General features: G+C 36.9%; 1 protein-coding gene across 12 annotated transcripts in view; it reads left to right on the forward strand.

Annotated features, from left to right (window-relative positions):
- Positions 1-6,486: 6,486 nt before the first annotated feature.
- The window catches only part of tnn (tenascin N), a 39,755-nt gene continuing 23,386 nt past the window's right edge, over positions 6,487-22,855 (forward strand). For 8 of the 12 annotated variants that reach the window (XM_016679116.1, XM_016679119.1, XM_016679118.1 and 5 more), the window contains exons 1-6: positions 6,487-6,769; positions 12,382-12,579; positions 12,761-12,962; positions 13,100-13,473; positions 21,704-21,837; positions 21,936-22,065. In XM_016679116.1, the coding sequence (XP_016534602.1) occupies positions 12,384-12,579; positions 12,761-12,962; positions 13,100-13,473; positions 21,704-21,837; positions 21,936-22,065 (1,036 nt within the window). In that variant the 5' untranslated portion in view covers positions 6,487-6,769; positions 12,382-12,383. The remainder of the gene's footprint in view (positions 6,770-12,381; positions 12,580-12,760; positions 12,963-13,099; positions 13,474-21,703; positions 21,838-21,935; positions 22,066-22,855) is intronic. The other 4 variants (XM_007567006.1, XM_007567009.1, XM_007567010.1 and 1 more) reach the window with 1 other exon arrangement.

The following is a 22,855-nucleotide window of genomic DNA, read 5'->3' on the forward strand; positions in this document are numbered from 1 at the left end:
ATTTTGTGTTGTGTATCAATATGTGATAAGTAACAGTTTACAAATACAAGCAAACTTGTTACCGTAGAATAACCTTGCCTCAAAATCCACATCATACATAATTACCCTGTAAAATAACTCGTATTGTTTATTTTTTCATTGTAAGCTGTTATGAGTGCATGTTTTTGTTTGCTTGTTTTACCAAAAGAAAGTGGAAGTGGTTCCTAAATTTCCAGTGATCTACACCCAGCATATAACACTGGGTGATGTAACCAGTGATGCCTCACAAGCCTGGATCCAGACCATTTGCGATGTGCTGTCAGAACCCTTAAGTTGTATTTTGACAACATTCGGCCTTGTAAAACAGAAGTCCCATTATATCCTCTTTAACCTAAAAGCTAGCAGTAATTGGAGAACATTTGAACATAATCAGTGGACCAACATTTACGTTACACATGTTTGCTGCGCTATTTGTTTGATAGTGTAAATCAAGTTGAGAGTGCCAAGTGCAGACATGGCAGAAACTTCTTCTGTACATATAAATCTGTGTTCACAAGCAGTTCTTATGTGCACAATGTGGAAACCATCTTAGAAATCTGAGCACGCAACCAAGGCTCTGAAGGGAGCACATTCATCCATACGATCATATGGGATTAATTTGTTTCCCTCTAAATTACTTTAGCTTTATCTACACAGCTTCCTTTAATCTGATGTGTTTTCCACTGAAGTTACGCAGTTTCACTTCACACTGGAACAAAAATAAAAATGGCTCCAAGATGTTTGACAGTTGTAAACTCACATGGTACTGAAGTCTCTGTTGGACCTTTCTTTTACAAGATGTTTTCAATACCTAAAAGAAAAAAACAAATACAAAATCTGGATGTTTACTTAAAACTGAATGAGAAACTATTTTTAACTATATTTTGGCGTCTTTATTGTTAGACCTGAGGCTCCTATAAAGAGACTAGAATTCCCTTTTATTGTATGCTTTCAATACTTTACTGCCTCTTTTAAATTTGTGAGTGAATCAGTCATGTCCCTCTTCTACATTGAAACTTTGCAAGATTAAATATACCATATTCTTCAAAGTAGGCTTCTTGTATATTTACATTATAAAACCGCTGAGGTTTTTCATTTCCATTACTGAAGGGGGTGTTTAAGCCCACATACACGGGCACAGGGCAACTGTTTGATGGTTACCAAATGTATTTACATCAGTGTGGTCAACAGTCTCAGACAAACTGATGTATAGACTAAATGTTTTAGTGATGGGTGCTGAATTATTTCTACGTAGAAAGTGATACATTCATTCACTTTGATGGGCTATTTGGACATTTGTTTTCTATGCTGGTTTAAAGTTTTTATTGTTATCTACACACTGTTGGGTAAAGCTCACAATCAGTTTTTTTTTTTAGCATTAAACATTTTAGCATTAAAAAAATAAATAGAATTTTTATTTTGTTTTCCGAGATTATTTCACTTCTCTTTTTCATCTTGTGCCATATTTAATCAAGGCCAAAACTTCTTTAAAACTCAGTTTGTCCTTACTGGCTGCAACTGATGAATTGATCACTATCCACTCTATTCTTCATAGCGTTGCTGTAGTATTGGTGGTGTTACCAATCTCTGATAAGATAGCGATAGCAGCAGTATAGTATATTGGTTTGGCATATCATTGCATGTAGCAAGCTGTATTTTGAACGTAAATTATTTGCTATTTAGCAGTTTTGTCTGTTGCACTAACAGCATGGAAATGTCACTGAAAAGTTCAGACACTTTCATCAGATGAGGTCTAACTTGTGGCTTTAGCAGGTGCCTCCACCCAAATGAAACTGTATTGTTCCTGTGATCAATTTTTTTTTCAGTTCTGAAAAGATGAGTCAAAATAAGTGCGGCATTCAAATATACAGAAAAATCTCTATAGTTTTCCTTCTAAAAAAATCCTTATCCAACATTATGCTTGAGCTGCAAATGACCAAGAAGGAAGAAAAGTTGGTTTCTGAAAAGGACAAACAGCATTGTTAAACCCAGATTAGTGAACATTTTCAGAAAAAATGAGAATGGTGGTTACGTACTTTTGTAACGGACATCCTAGTCTTTCTATCCCCTGATCACCGGAGTAAAACTGGTCGAAAGATTTTTCTGTTTTCATTCATTAAAAAATTGATAATCAAAGAAGCAACAACTCCTTTTTTTTCTTCTTTTTTTTTTTTTTTTTTACAATCCCTGCCATATAGAATTCATTTAGATTTTTCCCAATGGGGTATTTGATATTTTGGAAAATTACATTAAAAATGCATAAATTCGGCAACCAATTATCAATTTTTTTTTTTCCTAAGTCTGTATATTCATTTGTGAAAATGTTATGCATCTGTTGCATTAAAATGCCCAGGAAAAGCTGCAAGAACATATAATTTTAATGACTATTACATTTTATAACTTTGCTCCAATTTTTTAAATCATTTTTGGCCAAAGATTTTATGAGCTACATGAGGATCTAAAGAGCCACATGTAGCTTCAGAGCTGCATTTTGTAGGTATGGGTAATCAGAGAACATTTCTTAAGGCCATTCTCATAATATTTAAAAATTGAAAGGGCAGTTATGTTTATCTTCTCACTTTCAAGGTGTATAAGTTGATAAAATAGTCCCTAGATAATCCCTTACAAAAACAGTCTGAAGCATGACTTGGACCACATGTCAAATCCATGATTTCAGAAAGGCATCAGGCAAGGAGGCCCCTTAAGTCGAGTGGGAGCTCCTGTCTGTGACCTGTCAAGTGATGTAGTGACAGCCCCAGAATGACTGACTACCAGACATTGCTTCTTAAGGGCTTAAAGTAGAGGTGATAGACCAATAAACACCAGTATCACCACTGAGTGACTTCTTAACATAGTAATAAAAGAAACAAGAAAAAAAACAATGACTTGGGCCAGACACCACACCACACAGTCTCTGGATCAATTTTGGGAGGTGTGTCACTCCATTCTTACTGTAAGTGTTGTGTTATTTACCAAATATAAAACAGCTAAGATTTGCAAATGAAATGATATCCATATAGCAAACAAGTTCTGTCTGCTGTGAATTCGCACAACAAGGCCATTCATGAGGGGGAAAACTATAAAAACATTAATTCCTGACATAATGATTAATGATGTGTAATGTATATAAACTGTAGTAGAATGCAAGGTAACCATTACCTCAATTAAAGACATTTTTAGCATGTTATGGTTTAACCCTAACCCTTCTGAAGCTGCTGCCCCCGCGACCCGATCCCGGATAAGCGGAAGAAGATGGATGGATGGATGGATGGATGGATGGTTTGGCAAAAATACATTGGAGTAATTGTCACTTTATTGTAGTGTGTAAGTACAAGGATCTCTCACATGGTGGTTTTTACAAGACATTCAAAATTATTAGGGGGAGGTGTGCAAATTGTCTCAACAAGCAGTAACCAGGATTGAGAAGTGGTCAGTAAAAATATTTCCTGTATCTTGCAATCAAACTTAAAAACAAGCTGTTATTGTCTATCTTAATGATGAAAAATCTAAGGAAGTAAGTAATGTTTTTCTCTTGGTTTTGTTAAAAATAACCCATTAAAAAGGCACACTACGTACTAAATGTGATTAATAAGACTTAATCACTTCTTTGTGTTCAGCTGTGACTGTAAACAACAGGAAAACTCATATTTAAACATGGCATTTGAACATCTGGCTACATAAATTTCATTGTGAGAAACATAAACAGATTTCCCACTACAGGCCACAGAAAGCCTATTAGCTGAATGGAAGATAAATGTGATTCTGATAATGCCCCCCTTCCCCCCCCCCAAAAAAAAAAATGCATTCAAAGCATGTTTCTAATGCACAACAACAGAAAAATCTTGATTGAAACAAAAGCAATAGAAAAATGTCAAATGAACATGCAGATCAAACAACATGTGGGAGGGGAGGAACACCTGACAACATGCAAACAGCCATTCTCAAACAATGGAAATACTTGGAGGATAATTACTGGATGCTTGTTTTTGAGAACATAAGAAATGACAAACTCTGACCCATTACTGACTATGTCAACCAGATTTTAAATAAATGAAAGACAGCTGGGATTCCCGTGTCAAGATTTGAAACTAGTGCCAACAGAACTTTATGGGAGTACGAGAAATATATTTCACAACTATCTGTCATGGCAAATATAACTTGGCAACTTCTTTTTCAGGTTATAAATATGAAATTCACATTTAATGCTTTGTCATCTCAAAGTGAAGATTTATTTTTCATATACATGTTTAATAAACAAAAACACAGTTAAAAAATATTTTAATTAGCCTGAGGTACATTGAAAATAACAGTCATTTCCCCTATATTTTAATGAGCATTCCAAGCAGCAGACTATAACATAAACCGACAGCTGCAAATAAATCCAATCAACACCTGCTTGTTATACACAAACTAAATCAATTAGGTTAGCCAGGAGGTATTCCGAAACTGTTTTGACCTTTGTGTGCCCTGGCTACAATTTGATGTAAAAAAAAAAAAGAAACCGCTTTTTTTCCGTGAAGAGCATTTCATCCTTAAACGAGGAGTAGAAATGAGTCAAGAAAGTAAATCAAAAGGTGTGTGTGGGCTCTCCTAATAACATCTGAACGTTTGTCTTCTGCCCAGGAGAGGAAGGAAGCCGAGTGCAGACATGCATCACTTTAAAGAAAACATAATACAAGATTCACCCTGCTGAGAAGAGTTCTGTTACAGCTGTGTGGGGTACATTTTCCCAGCATGGGGTGAAACCAACACACGCAATGGGAAACATTCACATTTTTCTCTAGGAATAGACGTGCGAGACATGGCTTCTCATCGTCCCAAGAAGCAGTGTAATTGGCATGTCCTACCACACCGCAGGTCTTTGAAAGCGTTACATGGATTTAAAAGTGTTTCTTCTTCACATTTTCTATCCTTCAAGTTCAATTTTACTAAAATTATTTAAATCAGTTGTACAAATCATTTAGAACAAAATAATGTAATTTTTTTTGTTATACAAAATAGCAGTAACTTAATAACTACACTTGACCAGTATCTTTTGTAATTTTAAAGTAAATAGGATGTTGAACTAGTGTATAGAAGTGCACTAATGCTGTGCTGTACAGCAGTAAAATGTTACTACTTGAAAGAAAAGAAAAGAGAAAAGCAGTAACTGCCCTAATGTTCAAAAAAATCACAAACCATATAACATTTTGAGTTTTTTTGTTTGTTCAATGTGGAGTATCTACTTGTGAACAAAACGTTTTTAGCTTATGTAAAAAAAAAAAAATAATAATTAATTAAAGAACCCAGAACTTTTCTGCAAATTTCAATTACAGTATCCTAGTATTTTTCAGGAATGCATTAAAAATCCATGGTAACATGATGTTAACAGAAAATACAACAAAGAACGGCTGGGAATGCTAACTCTCCAAGGATCCACTTTACATGACTTCAACAGACAAAGTTCTCCTGTGAATAGTTTGTAACTTCAAAGACGCAGATGCATTTTTCTTTATTCTGATGTACAGTTTCGTTCATCCCATCATATTTTATATTTAAAATAAAAGAAAAATGTATACCAATCACTGGTCGCGTTGTTCACGGATAAAACTGAGGACTTCTGTTTAAATACTCACAACTCCTGTCTCAGCTCGTGATCCATACAGTGTCACTCAAACAATCCCAATGTTCCCTATCCGTTCCCACAGAAATGTCGAAGCTGTTTTATGTGTATTCAGGAACTACTGCCAGCCTTGGCACGTGGGGTTTACCTGGCCCTACATGCTTCCACTTCACATTTAACTTTTATTCTTTAAGGAAAGCCATCCAAAAAAAAAAAAAGCAGGCGCGCTCTTCCTCTAAAGGAGTAAGATGTTGATCCCTCCTCAGACGCCACTCAGCGGTGGCCATCTCCACAAAAACAATGCAAGACACATTTTTGAAGAGAAGACATTTTAAATCAAGTCAAGATGGTTTGATTTTTTTTTCCATTTATCAGAACAGCAGTGGATTCACCAAAGTGATCATTATCATATTTTTTTTATTTTTACCCAGGATCCATAGCTGGTGTTCTTTTATCTTCATCTCAAACACGGGCTGCATGTCTCTGCTACTGCCTTTGAATGTGTATTCATTGTGCTATGTTTCGCATAAGAGATAAATTCTGTCAAAAATAATTATTCCCCAGGGGACTGTTTTATCCTGGATCAGATCTGTATTTGTCTTGGCTTCAAACTCACTGCTTTCAATAAGACCTTTATTTCAGTTGCTGCTGAAGAGATTAAGTTGAATTCCTCATGCTTTTTTTATAATTTATTTTTTTGGTTACTGCAATTAGACACGCAATAAAATAAGTGGAAAATGAGAGGGGACCATTGAGAATCTATGCACAAAGAGTGTTTAGGTCAAGAGTCGTTATCTCTAGGATCAAATGTAAGTGGTTAATAACCTCTCCGCCTCCTGTGATCTTTCATCCTCCTCACTCAGTGACTGTAGAAGGAGCAGAGACACTCCCAAACTTACCACTCACTGGCCTACAGGCATTTGAAACATGTTAACATTTAAGTAAGAAGAGAGAGGGAAAGAGAGAGAGAGGGAGGACAGAGAGAGAGAGAGAGTCGCTCAGAGTGTAGAGATCCTCAGAGCTTGAATCAGTAGCTCTGGCCTGTCAACAGGTGGCACAGGCAGAGATTTGGTGAGTGACCTTCAGACTTTCAAAGAAAAGAGACAAACAGAAGATAAAGGAGGGGGAAATTTAACAAATCGTAAAACGGTAAGACAGCAGGATTTGAAATGAGCATTTCTTTTTATTTAAACTGTTCATCTTTGGATACATTTTTTTTCAAATGATGTGCAGTTTGGTGTACATTTGTGATCACTTAAAAAGGTAAATTTGCAGATTTTGCACATTTCTGATATAGTTATTATACAGAATCTATTTGCAAACTGCTTTCTCTGTCTCAAATGTTTAATTTATTGTCAGAACTTTTTGAAGACATTTACCTCAACCTTTTACTTAATCCCTGTACCGCTACTTATGTACAACACTGCTCATTTCAAACTGTTTCAATGATTAGTCCACACCTTAGAGAGCAACTTAAATGTTATTTTTAAAAACTTCTCAATATGTTTAGCTTGGTGGGAATGACAGCACTACCTTCCTGTAAATCTCAGTCAGTGATTAACATTAATAAACTCCAGTACATTTTGGAATTTGACCTGCTGCAAAAAGTTTAAAAAAAAGTCTGTATTCATGCCTCTTACTAATTAATTAAATAGCTCCAACATGGACAATCATGTTTTGTGTGTCAACAAAGCTGCTAGCAATAATTTTCCCATCACGACAAAAACCAAATTTAATACAATAACTTTTGGCTGGCGGGATAGATGTCCTTAACGGGCTGTTGATCTGGTAGATTTACTACTTAATGCTACTGTACTGGCTCAGGCGAAGCAGAGGAGCGCTCTTAAAACCAGCTGCAGATGTGGGCTCTCAGCTGTGCAGAATGATGGAGAGGAGAAGGAAGCTAAAAGAGAACGAGAGGAAAAACTCACAATCCTGAGGTGATGGGACATAAAAAGTGTTGTCATTCATAGGTCTAAACTCTTTTTCTTGGTCTTCACTGACTGAAAGATTAGAAACACCCTTTATTTTTGAAACAGAAGTCTATCTCCAGTGTCGTCACATTTGTTATGCTTTGCACTACATTGTTGATTTATTATTGCCGTTCAGTGGTTTTATTGACAGCATTCCTGAGGCAATAAAGTTGCCATAGTTGAAAATAAGGTCCTGTTCGAGGTTTTCTTGTGGTCTGTGTGGTAACAGACGGCAGATGGGATCATGAAGATATAAGCCCCACTCACAGACGATAATTGCTCTCAGCTGCATTTGATCAATTTACTTTCCATGTTTTGTCAGCAATTTGCAGATTGGAAAGGAAAGGAAAAGAATGAGAAAGGAAAGGAAGGGCGTGGAAAGGAAATGGAAAGAGCAGATAACTCTACAACCATTCATGCGTATAATGTATAATCACAATCTAAAGATGATTCCTTCATTGTGCACAAATTAAATTATTCTATTATATTTTTGTGTCCGTATCCATGACACTTCCTTGTAAAAAAAAAAAAAAAAAAAAAAGAAACAGAAAAAAGTTCATTATTTCACAATAAAACTACAGACTTTAATCATGTTTGAAACAATCTGAAAAGTGGGGTGTGCATTTGTATGCAGTCCCTTTACTCTGTTAACCCTAAATAAAATTTATTGAAGACTACCAATATCACCAAAACACTGTAAAACGTATCTAGATGGTTATGTAGAGTTTAAAAATGATAAGAGGATGTAAAAACTGCAAACCTAACAAGAGCTGGCTTACGCTATGCTGTTGATTAATAAGAATCAGTCAAGAGTCCCATGGTAACTCTGGAGGAGATGCAGAGAATCAGCTCCTCTAGCTCAGATGGAAAATATTACTCTCAGAGCTTTTCTTCTACTTTCACATACTGTACACATGTGGACCCAGGCCGTGTTCTGACCTTATTAAAGAACACGTGTTTTCAACAAACATTTTTACAGCCCCATAACGACACATTGATTAGAGGTGTAGAAATTACTCTCAGGAAGGAATCTTTAACAGGATTTTTAGACATGCTGAATTTTACTTTGTTTATCTTGAAAGACAGTTTTAAATGCAGTCAAAGTGAGCTTTATTCTGACAAAAAAAAACACACGCACACACACATTGTTTCCCTGCTGTCTCCTCCACTCTCAGAGTGACAGTCTGTTATTGTTAATACCTCTGCATTAACAATATTTCAGACCTTGAAACCAAACATGTTTAATATGTTTATGTTGCTGGTCCAATGGAGTGCATCCAATGAATCCAGAAAATGTGTGAAAACATTTTGAACCACTTTGGGTCATGGCGGACTATTTGTGCATCTGTGCACTGCTTTCTTGTTCTACTTGGTGTACAGACAGAGACTTTATTTATTTACATTGTTGCCAATTGCACCATCAGTTGCATTCACCAATGATTCTCTAGCTGGAATTTGGTGCTTTACTTTCTTTAAACCTCTTGTATAAATCAAAAGAAAACCATATCTTCTCCTCATTTTTCCACAATTATGTTAACAAGAAATCTTGAATTCTAGTAACGTTTTACAGTTTAATGAGCAGAGGTTTTTCTTTTTTTCTGTACCTATAAAGTTTTGTTTATATAGCTATAGTGATACTGTCAGGATGTTAATAATTACTTACGTCTGCCAACTCTTACTCTTACTCTTACTCTTTTCATACACTGGATGTCCTTAACGGTGCTTAATGACTCACTTGTCATTCTTTGTCTTTATGTAGCCCAGGAAATATGTTAGAAACATGGCTCTTGCAGCCCACACGTCTTCTTTCTCCAAATTTGGCTGACACAAAATCATTAAAATTCAAACTTCTTGTAGGTGGGCCGTGTTAATTTATTTTCCAAGTTACTCATAATCAGGTTCGAGGACTATTTTTGCATTTAATCTTCCTTCAGTCTTTACACCCATCACAGCACCGAGTGCCACACATTTCCTCTCTCCACTCACGCCTTCATATGTCTCCCCTTTCTGTCATTTTCTGTCAGTTGCAGCCTTTTGCTTTCTGTGCATACAGCCAAAGTGCTATGTTCTCTAAGAAAAACAAGAAAAGGGTCTGAAAATAAATAAAACCTCAGTAGGGAGCAACAAACGTGGCCACTGAGGCTCTTCGTCTGCAGAGCTTTTGACTGCACTATTCTGTTTATCATGTGGCTACTGTTTGCTGATCAGCTTGAATGACCTTAGCGTCTTTTTTTTTTTTTTTGACCACATTCTAATTTTTAAACATTGCTAAAATTTTGCATTTGATCAAAACAATTTGACATATTTCATAGGTGGAATTTTGTGGACGGTATACAAGTCCGGAAATAATCCAAAATAGTCAACAAAATACAAATTGCTTTGAACTCATGTTTATACAAATCTATTTATCTTCCATCAAAAAGGTAAATCACCATAATTATGATTCATATGCAAACAGAGGAAAACAACTTGTGTCCAGCTTTCAGCAAAGTGGCATAAGATTTCTTTAGGCCCCCTTTAGGCCTCGCAGAGGATTTGCCCCAAATCATGTAATGATAGTGAATGAAAGATGGGTTGGATTTATGTCTAATTGTTGACAGTTTTATAATCTGGCCAAAGATATGCCCGTATTAAATCATATTATTTTGGCTTATTTCTCATCTCATTTCAAACATTTCCAGATGTTTTCCCATCCTACACGCAGGAAGCTTTGTTTAGACACCGGGGTTTTCTGAATAAGGAGTTCAATAACTTTTTTTAAAATGAATCCGTGTTATAAAGATTTTACAGTAAGTTAGATTGAAACCTGAAATTAAGGACTTTTTTTTTTTTTGTCTCTACGTCTCTATTAAAATAATTGTATTGTACCTGCAGTTTTACAGACTTGCTCTGCAGCATTCAGCTATTACTCAATTTTAACTAAAGAAAAACTTTATCCAGTATATATAATATGTAGCTTCCATTTGACAACCAATGCACATTTATTACTCATCTGTCCTCCAACAACATCTGTTGGAAGTGTGTTTCTTCCAGACCACACAAGCTCCACACAGAAGTCTCCACCAGTTTAAAACTTTTTTTTTCTTACCAGAAAGTTAAACCCAAAACCCAAAATAACCTTCTCGAGATTTTAAAAGGTACCCTCCTCTTAAAGCATGTTATTTGGGGCTTTTTGGGGGAAGCCGCTGGAAGGTTTCATGTTAGCATGACATCACTGTTATTACATGCAATGACATCATTAGAAGAGCTTCTGCCCTTTCTGCAGCTTTGCAAATGCCTGAACAAGCAAATTTCATACTTCAACCCAAAATAATCTCTGGCTAAGTGATGACTGCTCATATTCTGATGCTTTTTAATGTGGACGGGGTGCATCAGCACCTACAAAACCCACTCATGCGCAATGACTTCGTGGCTCAAATTTTCTGAGATTAAATAAACAGCTGTTCGCCATAGTGAGTATACTAGAGTTTATGAATTGTTTTTTAAATAGATGTCCTTTCCTGACTCAAGTTTGAACTCTGAAAACAATTTAAGAAAACCTTATTCAACCTCAAGAGCCAGGGTTCTGGTCCAGTGAAGCATGAATACAAATAGCTCCATTTACTTGTGAGCTGTTCCACATTCGGTAGGCTATTCCTGTGATATCATTTGAGGAAAACAAATACACCAACATTTAAAAAACCACTGGGACCAATTAGTTGGTTAGTAGCAGTCTATACTGAGTTTTCATCTTCCTTTAAATGCTTTAAGCTTGTTAAATTGAGCCTTTTCAGAGTTGGTTTCTTGATGATAGTCTTACATCGATGGAGACTTGATTCAAATGATCATCCTTCTTTTAGTGTGTTTTGTTAAATTTTGTTTGATTAAACAAAACACATCCTTTCCGGGTGGCCTGGAAAGGTGTAGGTAGGGTAGACTCTGTTTGAAGGTTAGTAAAGGCGCGATGTAATGGTTGCCCTAACACTGAAATGAAATTTTCCTAATTTGCTTTCAGTCCAGCAACATTTGATTGACCATATGTGGTCAGTAGACCAGGGATTGGGTTTAGTCCATAACTTTTGTATATTGTCTCTGGGTAAAATACAATGAACAGAAAAGCTGTTAAGTTTTAACAAGTGGAAAAGAAAACCCCTGTGGCGACAAGTAGTGGAGAGGTAGAGTGGCCATCCCACTCTACCTCTTATTAGTCCTCTGTGCAGTTGTCTGGGGTTTGATTCCCGACCTTTGGAGCTCTGCAGCATGTCTCCATCCATGTCCAATATAATCTACTGCAAGTAAAGGCCAGTAGTTCCTATTCTGACCCTTCCCTACCCTAACAGAAAAAAAGGCAGAAAAAAGGGAGAAGTTTTGCCAAAATGCAACAACAACAACAAAAGCAACTTTAACATGCATCAGCAGAAACATAACTACAATACTGTTTTATGTCCTGGAACACTAAACCGAGTTTTGGTGCAAAGCTACATTTTCTTCATTTTACTATTTCATGGTGCAATGTTTTATGACACGTTTACAGCCTGGAAATAGCTAAGCATATTTAATCACTAGTTTTACTGTAAGAAAAAAAATAACAGTCCCAGAATAAGACAAACTTGGTAAGAAAAATATGTGTGGTTATAAAAAAATATTTGCAAGGTGAAATAAATTTTTTGCATTTACATTTAGGCTTGAAAGTTGCTTGAACAGTCTGTGAATGCGTAATGTGATTTGTAGGCACCAAAGGTCTATTTTGAGCCAGAAAGGAAAACTAAAAAAGAAAAAAAAAAAAATAACGCATATCTTTTCTTGCAGCAATGAGCGCTGGACTCCTGTGGAGGGCCCTATGCCTGCTGATTATACTTTGCACTGTGTCACACCATGTGCGCTGCACAGACAACCAGCCAGATTCCTCTGGCACAGAGCAGGGACTCACCTTCAGCCACATCTATAAGCTTGACATCCCAGGAAGCTCCAGTTGCACCGTGGAGCGTCTGCCAACACACAAGACAGGTCAAACAGATGAGACAAACATAAATAAAACATGCGCATAGGCAGCTTACAATGATTACATAAGAAATTGGAATGTAACGTGCAATGTAAACACATATTCTTAAAGTAGTTAGATTGAGCATTTTTACATTGTGCTTTTATTAGCGTCAAAAACTGAAAAGTGTCATTTTTTTGTTTGTAGCTCTGCAACAAGATACCATAACCAATGGAGAAAACGACATCACCTTTAAACACAACATTAGGCTGCAAACACCCAAGTGTAATTGTGAGGAATCGGAAAGCTTCAAAGACCTACTGTACAGAATCAACGGACTGGAAGAAGAAGTCACCTACCTAAAGACCCAGTGCACTCAAGGATGCTGTGGAAGAGGAGGTGTTGCAGGTAAGCTTCCACAACCATTGCATTTAAGCAGCCGGAATAAGCAGTCAGCTATTCCACCTAAAGTAAAGGGCCATTCAAGATAAATTATAACATTCAGCCACCAACAGTGTTTCCTTCTGTCGTGTCTTTGCGTTATGATGTAGACACAAGCTGCAGCGGTCATGGTACCTACCAGCAAGACACCTGCAGCTGCCTTTGTAACCCAGGATGGGAAGGCCCTGACTGCTCCGTGTCCTCCTGCCCTGATGAGTGCAACGACAATGGCCGATGTGTAGATGGGAAATGCGTTTGCTATGAGGGTTACACAGGAGAAGACTGCAGCCAGCTGACATGTCCAGGCGACTGCAATGATAAGGGGGAGTGCAGGGATGGAAAATGTGTGTGTTTCCCTCATTTTACCGGTGAAGACTGCAGTACCCCGACGTGTCCTAATGACTGTGGTGGCAATGGGCAGTGTGTGGATGGTCAATGCGTCTGTGAAGAAGGCTTCTATGGAGAGGATTGTTCTCTAGGTAAGGCGTTTCAAATGATAAACACAGAACATGTTAAATTTCAAATGTTTTAAATACATTTCTCAAGATATCAGCAATGAGCCTGTGCTAGTACAAATACTATTATTACAAGTGATCAACTCTGCAGCCCGGCATTTAGCAGTTCAATTTCTTACAGGTTGAGGTGGGGTTTTATGGACCAAAGCTGAAGACCTGTCAAATAGTCCAGTTGTTTGCTGAATACTAACATATTAAATAGTGGCTTAGAAATTCATTTGTACTTTTTCATCCATTTCTGACCATGCATTTTATCATAGCACGCCATAGTGTGTGATCCACAGAAGTTGTAGGCTCCAGTGATCAAAACAGACCATAACGCACTACGACCTAATCTCACAAACCATTTAACTTCTGAAAGATTAATTACTGCAATTTTGCCTAATTGGTTTTTAAATTTAGAAGCTCAAACCTACACCTGAACATCTATTTATAATAGCAACTTGATGACTAAAACACAAGAATAATCAAGACTAATGAAGCTGGATGGAGAATAAAAATGAAATGCATACAAACAAAACACAGCAGAAGAACTTCATTTTCAAATCAAAGATAACAAAAACCACCTAAATTCTGTCCTTTGTATTAAAATATCTTAATATTTGGCAACTGGCAGATTGTATTCAGATGCTTGGGAAAAATAGAGAAGAAAAAAGAGCATTTTTTAAAAACGAGTTATGTGTACATAGCAGAAAAAAGGAAAACCAAAGGAAACATGGTCACCACACATAATAAAACAGAAATTCAAACTGTAGGGATAATACTACAGTTATTAAAGGTAATATAAATACCTCACAAGTTGTTTGCTCCTTTTACATAGAGGCAATAGTATTGCATTAACCCTCCTGTTGTCTTAGCGTGATGTTCAGGAGGAGTGTGGCATATGTCATGGGGAACCGTCAGTTCCTGAAACCACACACACACACACACACACACAAAAACTTGTAAAAGCACATGCGAGGTCAGTGCAACCCCGCTGGACTGCTCACTGGTTAAAAAGTTTGTGAGATCCAAATGGCCTCGCATCTCATGATTCTTAGAGGGTTAAAATAATGCCAAAACCAAAACCCGATACTTCGTTTAAGGGGTAGTATTATGTATTTTCCAGCCACATAATGCCATTTTATAGCATAATCAAGTAACTGTTTCCATCAGTGGTTATAAAATGCTCCTTATTTGACTTTCCTTGAAATTGGACTTCTATCTTTAAGAAACTCTTGGTCTTTCCCTTTAATAATAGTTTTACCAGTGTTTCACTGAGAAGTAGCTTGTATAAGGAGCTCAGCACAGGCACAGTTCCACCAGGTGTGTGCTAATTGTTGCTGATATCACTGATATTACAAAGTTTGTGAACATTTTATGGCGCTGCAGTATCAGCTTTTCTTGAACACAGAAAAGCTGTTGGTGCAGTATGTTCGTACAGACATGCTGTACCGACATAGGTTGTAGCAGTTCCTCCTTGTCCACTCAACTATTCCCTTGATTGTAAAGCCTATGTGGCCTAAGAGCCTCTGTGCCTGCTCTTTTTATGGTCCACTGGAGCAGTGGTTTTCAATCATGGTCCTCAGAACTCTCTGTCCTGCATGTTTTAGGTGTTTCCATGCCTCTACATCTGACTTCACTAAACAGATAATTGCCAGGCTTCTGCAGGACTTAATGGCATGCTGACCAGGTATTGCATTCATTTGATTCAGGTGTGCTGGTTCAGGAAAATATCTGACTGTTTGTCCCGAGGACCAGGATTGAAAATCACAGCATTAGAGGTCTCTGCAGACAATTCAGCACAACCCAGATTTTCCCGACAGCTTTGGCTATACATGCCGGTGACGACGATAATAGTCCCTGTCAGAAGGTGATGCCAAACACATAATGGATAACAATAACAAATGGTCATATCATCAGCAGCAATAAATCAGCAATGGCTAAGACTTTTTTTTTTTTTAAAGAAATGCAGTGATGAGCAATTTGCAGTTTTCCCAATGTGGATAATTTATCTCACACTGACAACGAAGATACAAAAACTGCACTTATAATCTTTTCTTCTTCTCATCTGAACATACCACATATAAGCCCCTAAGGAACTATCATAAAAACTGCTTATCTCTGAGGGGAAGGTGGTTGTGCAGCTTCACAATAAATCATATAAACAGAGGCACATGCTTATCTGCAAGGACTAAGTGGCTGGCATACATTGATATATTGATATAGTGAGTTATGTCAAAGTCGTAGTTCTCCTCACATTGACAGTTCTTTCAGGATAACATTATACATATAGACAGCGAGCTGCAGCAACAAATACAGTCTCTCACTGAGATCGCCATTGTTATGGATGCAAAACTCTTAAGATTCTTAATCCCAGTCCAAATTTGATAGATCAATAAAATAATAAGCAAGGCCAATGATTGCGAAAACAAAAACACAGTTTTGAACAAAAGTTAAAAAAAAAAAAAAAAAATTGGACTGCACTCCAATCCTATAACAAGTATTGATCAGGACACCCTCCTAACACAGGTTTTGTAGGCAGACTTTAAGTTCTGCTAGAGCCCTTCCAGACCAGCAGAAAGGGAAAATCTGTTAAAGTGGCAGAAATCTTGTAGCACAGAAAAACAGACGAGGAGCAAGCAAGAATGAACAAAAGTAACCTGATCTCAGAATCTTTATATTCCTATCAGTTTTAGTGTTACCTGTCTAAAAAAAAACGCAGTCTCGTGATGAGTTCAGAGAATGATGCACTAAGAGGAGAAAATAAAAACCAGCTCTGTCAGGTAGCTGCTGGCAATGTCCAGTCCACCTGCATACTTTAAAAGATGGATGGGAAAACATTGAGAACACACAGAGCGAAAGAAACGGGGGGGAGGGGATTGATAGGAAGGACAAACGCTTCCCGAACGCTGCCATCATGACGACCTTTGCTCAGGAGTTCTTTAAGCCAGCAGAATGTATTGTTAAGGGGACAGGGACTTCAAGCAGTTTTTCTATAACAGATAAGTACAATCCATGTTAAATCAGGTTATTTACACACCAAGAAAAGTACTTTCTTCTGGCAGCACTGTAGAGTGCAGATCCTATGAAAATGTGCTCCTGTCACTTTGTCATTAGAAATGCCACAGCCACTGATTTTCTTTATATGTTGCAAACACTCAGGACTATTGTGGATTTAAGAGTTATTTAATACGTAATTCTTCAACCTGGAAAACAAACCCAAAAGTAAACTGCACTGCCTTAAAGTACTGGACCACCAGGCTGAATCTGCGTCCTGTCCTCTATGCATACTGGCCTCCCTGACAGCAATTTACACAATGAGCAACAGGAGGGTAAAACTCTTCACTTTCATCAGTAAGCAAACACAGACAGATGTCACACTACATTAGACATATGGTTGATTAGATGGTAAAATATATAATATATAACACTATCTGACAGGAACATTTCTATCACAATTAACGCATCTACAAAACAATTTCATCCCATCCGTCATGAATAGGACACCGACTGCCAAGACTTGACTTAAACCATTATTATGGGATGGATAGTTTTAAAAATGCCATTTAGCCCAGAGTTGTTGTTTTATCAGAAATGTCCAGAGAAAATGAGGAAACCTTTTAAAGCTAGACAGACGGGTTCCTACACGGTCTTGAAAAGCCATGCAAAGTATGGAAATTGATTTTTATCATGTTCCAAGTCTGGATTCAGTAAGAAAAAGAAAAAAAAAAGTTAGATTTTCAATACTGATTTCTCATTCCATTACATATGAGATCAAAATCAGACTTTCGGTGAAACAAATAGCTTTGCCCATTGATTTCTAATTAGATGCGGACCTTTTTTGTTATTTACCCCGTCACAGCTCGCGTTTTTTTCGGCCAATTTAATGATCACTTAGGTTATGTGGGAGATGTCTTAAAGCATCACGGAAGTTTTAGCCTTTTTATCTTAAAAAATGTGATATTTTTTTATCAACATTTGTTAAGGTTTAAACTTGCAAAAGGAGCAGTAAGAGACAACAAATACTAGCCAAGCTTTGGAGAGTTTTCTTTTCACATCTTCAGACAGGTCTGTCGTAAAGTTTTGTAACAAGAACTTTTAAAAGCATTTGTGATCTTTTATGTCATATACTGTAACCAGTTACAATCAATAATTCTGATTGATTTAATTTTCCAAGACATTCTTTAAACTATTTTACAGGAGCTCCCGTTTAAAGACTAAAACCACTGCTGGGTAGAACTGCTTAATGTCTCAGACAAGACAGATGTAACAAGATACCAACAAAATGGAAAAAGCTTTCAACGAAAATAGGTTTGAAATCTGTTGCCTCATAGCCAGGAAAAAAAAAAAAGGGAAATGTTGACGACATAACAAGTAGTTGCCAATAACAGACATGCTCCATCATCTCACTAAAAAACATAACAGATTACTCTTTGGATGCATCCAGAGCATAATCGAAGGATTGTGTTTCATGCAGACTCTGACATAAGAAAAGTCTTTGTAAATATCATCTTTTGCATGACAAACACTCCATATTGAAAAGCTGTTAGTGATTTTAGGTATTGAACATTTGACTTTAAAACGAGGGGCAGGAAGAAAATGTGTTGTATGAGTAATGCGAACGACATTGCAGTCAAGGTTAAAAGAAAGATCATCCCCTGGTAATTCTTGTGTTTTGTCATGAAAGCTACCGTTAACAGGATGCAAATTTGTTTAAATTTACTTTCAGTGGTACAAAACATCATGCTACCAGACAACATGAGCTGTAGATTTACAAAGATTGCAACCAAATTTAAAGATTTTAGAACACTTAGAATACAAGCTTAATGAATATCCTGGAAATTAGAGGGTGTATCTATTGTTATACTGATTCCTTCCCATCTAACTCCCTTCACTGAGAGGTTGACACCTAACCGGCTCTGTAGCCTGTAGCTACTGAGATCCCTAAGCTTGCAGGGTATTATCTCGAAGGACAAGCCATCCTTTAGCTGTCTTCCAGCCACACAAGGTCATGTGTTTACCATGACCCTAAGAAATGTCTTTAGGGCTTTGTTAAAGCCTCTACACAGGAATTCTGGTGGGAATTTCCTTTATAAGTCTTTCATTATTATTTTAAAATGCACTAGCAAACAAATTAACACCAACTGTCTGAAATTGTTTATGTAGAGACTAAGACAAATCTAATGATTCATGTTACCTGGTCATTGTGTAGCATCTAAATTGGACTAGTGAATATACAGAAAAAAAACATTACAAAAAAACTTTTACATGATTTTCATTTACCTGAGCCTAAACCCAGGTGTAAAAAACAACAACGTTATTTCAATTTGCAGGGTACTGATATGGGTATTCATGTCACCATACAGTGTATATTGAAGTCCTGCTCTTTACATTAACTACAGCTGATAATTTATTCAGCATTTCTTTTTTTGAAATAAGAAAAAAAAAACTCCTGTTTGGAAGGACTTGGGAGAACAAACACTAACTCTCTCTCTCTGTGACCTTAAGGTGTGTGTTTTTATGATGATCTTAAATTAGAGACACTCCAGGGCTGCTGGCTATTGTAGCTGTCAAACAACTGGCACAATTCAACTTTCACTTCTTTCAAGCTTTCTAAAATATCTTCTGGTTTCTTATTAATTTGCCACCAAATCCACCATATGTCATTGTGCTGTTAATGCAGGAGTTTATTCACAGGATGGATACTGAAAGATGCGAAAATCCATTAAGTGGTTTCATTTAAAAACTCCTTTAAACAGTGGATACTTTAATTCTTAAAATCCATCACTAGACTGCACAATTTCAGTATTGTTTAATGGTAAAGCGAAAGTTTTCTGCAGTTAGGATTTCTTTTGAGAGAAAGTACATTTTAAAGCTCTCAAATAATCTGAGAAAAAAATTGTCAATTTAATTACATAAACTCGCCGAACACTTTATTAGATACACGTTTAATTTTACGTTGACAAAAATAGTGAATCAGCCAATCACATGGCATCAGCTTGGTGGAGACAACTTACTACAGTAAACGGTTCAAAATAAATTATTTTTCTTCCCCGATTCAATACCAAGTGGTTTGGTATTTGAAGTGGCTTTCAAATACCAAGCCATTTTGAACATGGTTTGGTATTGCAAGACGAGCTAATCAGAGAATATGAAGCTGTTGATTTCATTTTCATAAACAAATGTATAGAGAACAGAAATCAAGTTAATCAAAGTCAAAGTAAAAAGGTCAAGGTGTTTCAAGAATTCAACGCATCTCACCTTGAACTTATTTCAAACGAAGTTGCCAAAGAGGTTCTTTCAGTGGGGTTGACCCATGATCACACCATCTTTAGCATCTAGACAACATATGACAACAGGTCACATAACACCACAGGGATATCATAACAGTCATCGGTCATTTAGGGGACTCCGTCCGGCTTCTCCCCAAGGCATCACCTGTCTTGCTAAGGATGCCACACAAACAGCCTCTCTGCTGCCACAGGAGCAGATTAAAAAATTGCATTTTGGATCAAATCTAAAAGTAAGAAACACAGAAACTGTGAGCAGTGGTAGGCTAGAAGGGGAGAGTGATTGTTGGTGCTATACGATATTAGAAATCTGAAGTGTTACCAAGTGTCAGATCTTTCTTCAACAATCTTTCCTTTGCTTAAATTGTACATTGTTGCCTTTGATCATGTTAATCATGAACTTTAGTGCATTACTGGGTTTTTGTCTAATAAACAAACACAACATAGCCCCTAGTTGTGAGATGGAAGGAAATGGGACCTGCAGGTTTCCAAGTTTTATTTTGCAAGTCAAATCAAGTATATTTGTGCAGCACATTTTGGCAACAATCTACTTCAAAGAGCTTTACACCATAACAACATAGTGCTGCAGCCAATCAGTGTCTGAAAAGCAAACCGGGGATACATCTTCAGACCCTTTTCCCTGAGGAGTCCAAATGAAATACAGCACAGCAGTCGCCTGAATGGTACATAGTTTATCTGTGTGTAATTTATATTTATCCAGTTATTCTATCCAGGGTTTGTTAGAGAACACTGGAGAACAAATGGCATCAGGAATATGCCAGAAAATTAAAGCAGGGAGATATCATGAAACAAACAGATTTATATTGCAGAACAGAAAGCTTAACAATTTAGATGTTCACACAGTAGCAGGTCGGCCATGTCCAACCTTCAGTCACTTCAAGGTATTTGGCCCTGAAGTTGCAAAGAATAAGCACAGACAGATCTGCAACTTCGTATGTCGGTACAATTGCACCTAATCCAACATCAACAGAGGTGCCGTGTTAAAGGGATTGTCAAGGTGAAAAGGAAAAGTGGAAGGCAGGCAGGCAAAAAAAAACAAAAAACAAAAAAAAACAGTATGTTGTTATAGGGTGTGTGCAATAATAGTGGTGATAGGTTTGCAGAAAAGAACCACATAAAGGAACACAGTGAAAAGACATTGTTTTATCTGGCTACTGTCCATTTTAACACATGGATGACGGATGTCAATCTCTTCTTAGTGAAGGACATTCAGGTTGCACTTCAAACATGAGGAAGATTTGACATTTTAAGCTTGTCATTTTAAGGTTTTTGTTTTTTGGTCAAACGTTATGTCACTCAGGAATTTACAGTACATTATTTTTTCCTTTTTTTTTTTTTTTAGCTTGAAGGTATCCATAAGCATTCCAGGTTTAGAGTCTTAACATTGTTAATTTATCTCCTTCACCTGGTTTAACATAATATAAAACACAGATTGTTGATCTTCTTGCTTTGAGTTGTATCAGGGGTATTAACTAACAGCTACTGCATGGAAAGGAGTACTCACAACAACAAAAAAAGAAAAAAAAAAAAACTTCCTGATTCTGCCTTGTGGAATATCACTGGAACCTCATAATAAATTCCTTCTTTGCAATTAATTCTAATTGTCATTAGAAAAAATTAGTTCCAAATATGCTGTTTTTCTGCCCTTAAAGCTGTTCATGTCCCTGTATTTTAACCTCTTGCATAGTTTCCACTGAAGCACATTTTGAAGTAAAACCACCGAAACAGAGTGTCTTTCAAGCGCGCTTGGATTTCTCAGCTTTTAGCAATAATAGGCCACTTTTGCATTGGTTGTGCCATGACGGTGAAAATAGCACTTGAGAGAACTATTAGCCAGTGAAAATATCATTTATTATACGTTCTCCTGGAATTGACCTCTGTTTGTCTTGTTTCTCTTTTAGTCCTCACACCTCAGGGTCTGAGGTTGGTCCAAGTGACGGATGTTTCTCTCCTGGTGGAATGGGAGTCCGTCCAAGGAGCAGAGTATTACATGCTGACCTATCATCCTAAATTTGATGAGGGTGCCAAGGAGGAGGTATGTCTTTATTGTGGTTTCTTTTCTTGCTTCATATCAAACTAAACTGTATCCTCCTGCATTGGTTCCAAGCATCCTTTTCTGTAACTGTATCTCAGGTTCGGATTTCCAACTCGGAGAATTCCTACCTCATTACGGGACTCGCACCCGGAGTTACCTACGTTGTCCAAGTCTACGCTGTCATCAAAACGATTCAGAGTGAAGCAGATATGATTGAAGGCACAACAGGTGAGATTGACATTTACTATTGCCCATACCAAAAGTTGCCACTGACCACATTTGAACATTTAAACATTTATTTTAACCCTAAATATATAAAACCCAGAAGTGTCTGCACAATATTTTATTTAAATAGTCTGACCCAAAAAAGGCCTTTTAGAACCACCCTGGACACCCTGGACACCCTGGACTCAAGCTGGGAAATTATTTAGATTAATCAACTTGATAGTTGGAAAGTGGGCTGAAATGTTGGTTCCGTCAGGACACTGATATCCAAGACAAATCAGAAATTGATAAGGCTATTTAACAATTAGTAGCTGGGTGTTGACATTAAGAAAAGCTTTACCGTGTGGGTTAGAGATAATCCACAATGAAATAAAGTTTGTGCTCACAATTCTTGATTTTAAAAATGATGGACCTTGTCAAGCTGGTTGAACAACCTCTGCAAACAAATCATCAAAAACTCAAAATTGTTATGAAATTATTGCCTGTGATAAGTTTACATAAATTTATGGCTAGAACTGCAACAATAAATGCTATTTTAAAAAATTTCAAGTTTGAAATCTTGAAATGCTAATAAGTCTGACTTTTTCCAGTTTCAAAACTTTGTGTTGATAAAAACGATATAAAGAAAATGCATACATGTCAAAATCTTACAGATAAATATATGCTGTAGATTTAGTAGGTCTTTTTTTTCTGTAATCTTTAACTTATCAAGCTCCATATATTGTGTTTTAAAGCAAGTTTGAAATTACTAAGTGTTTCATTAGGCACTGGTTAGGCATTACATTTTATGGTA

Source organism: Poecilia formosa, unplaced genomic scaffold (genome assembly GCF_000485575.1).
Source record: "Poecilia formosa unplaced genomic scaffold, Poecilia_formosa-5.1.2 Scaffold202, whole genome shotgun sequence".
Lineage (NCBI taxonomy): Eukaryota > Metazoa > Chordata > Actinopteri > Cyprinodontiformes > Poeciliidae > Poecilia > Poecilia formosa.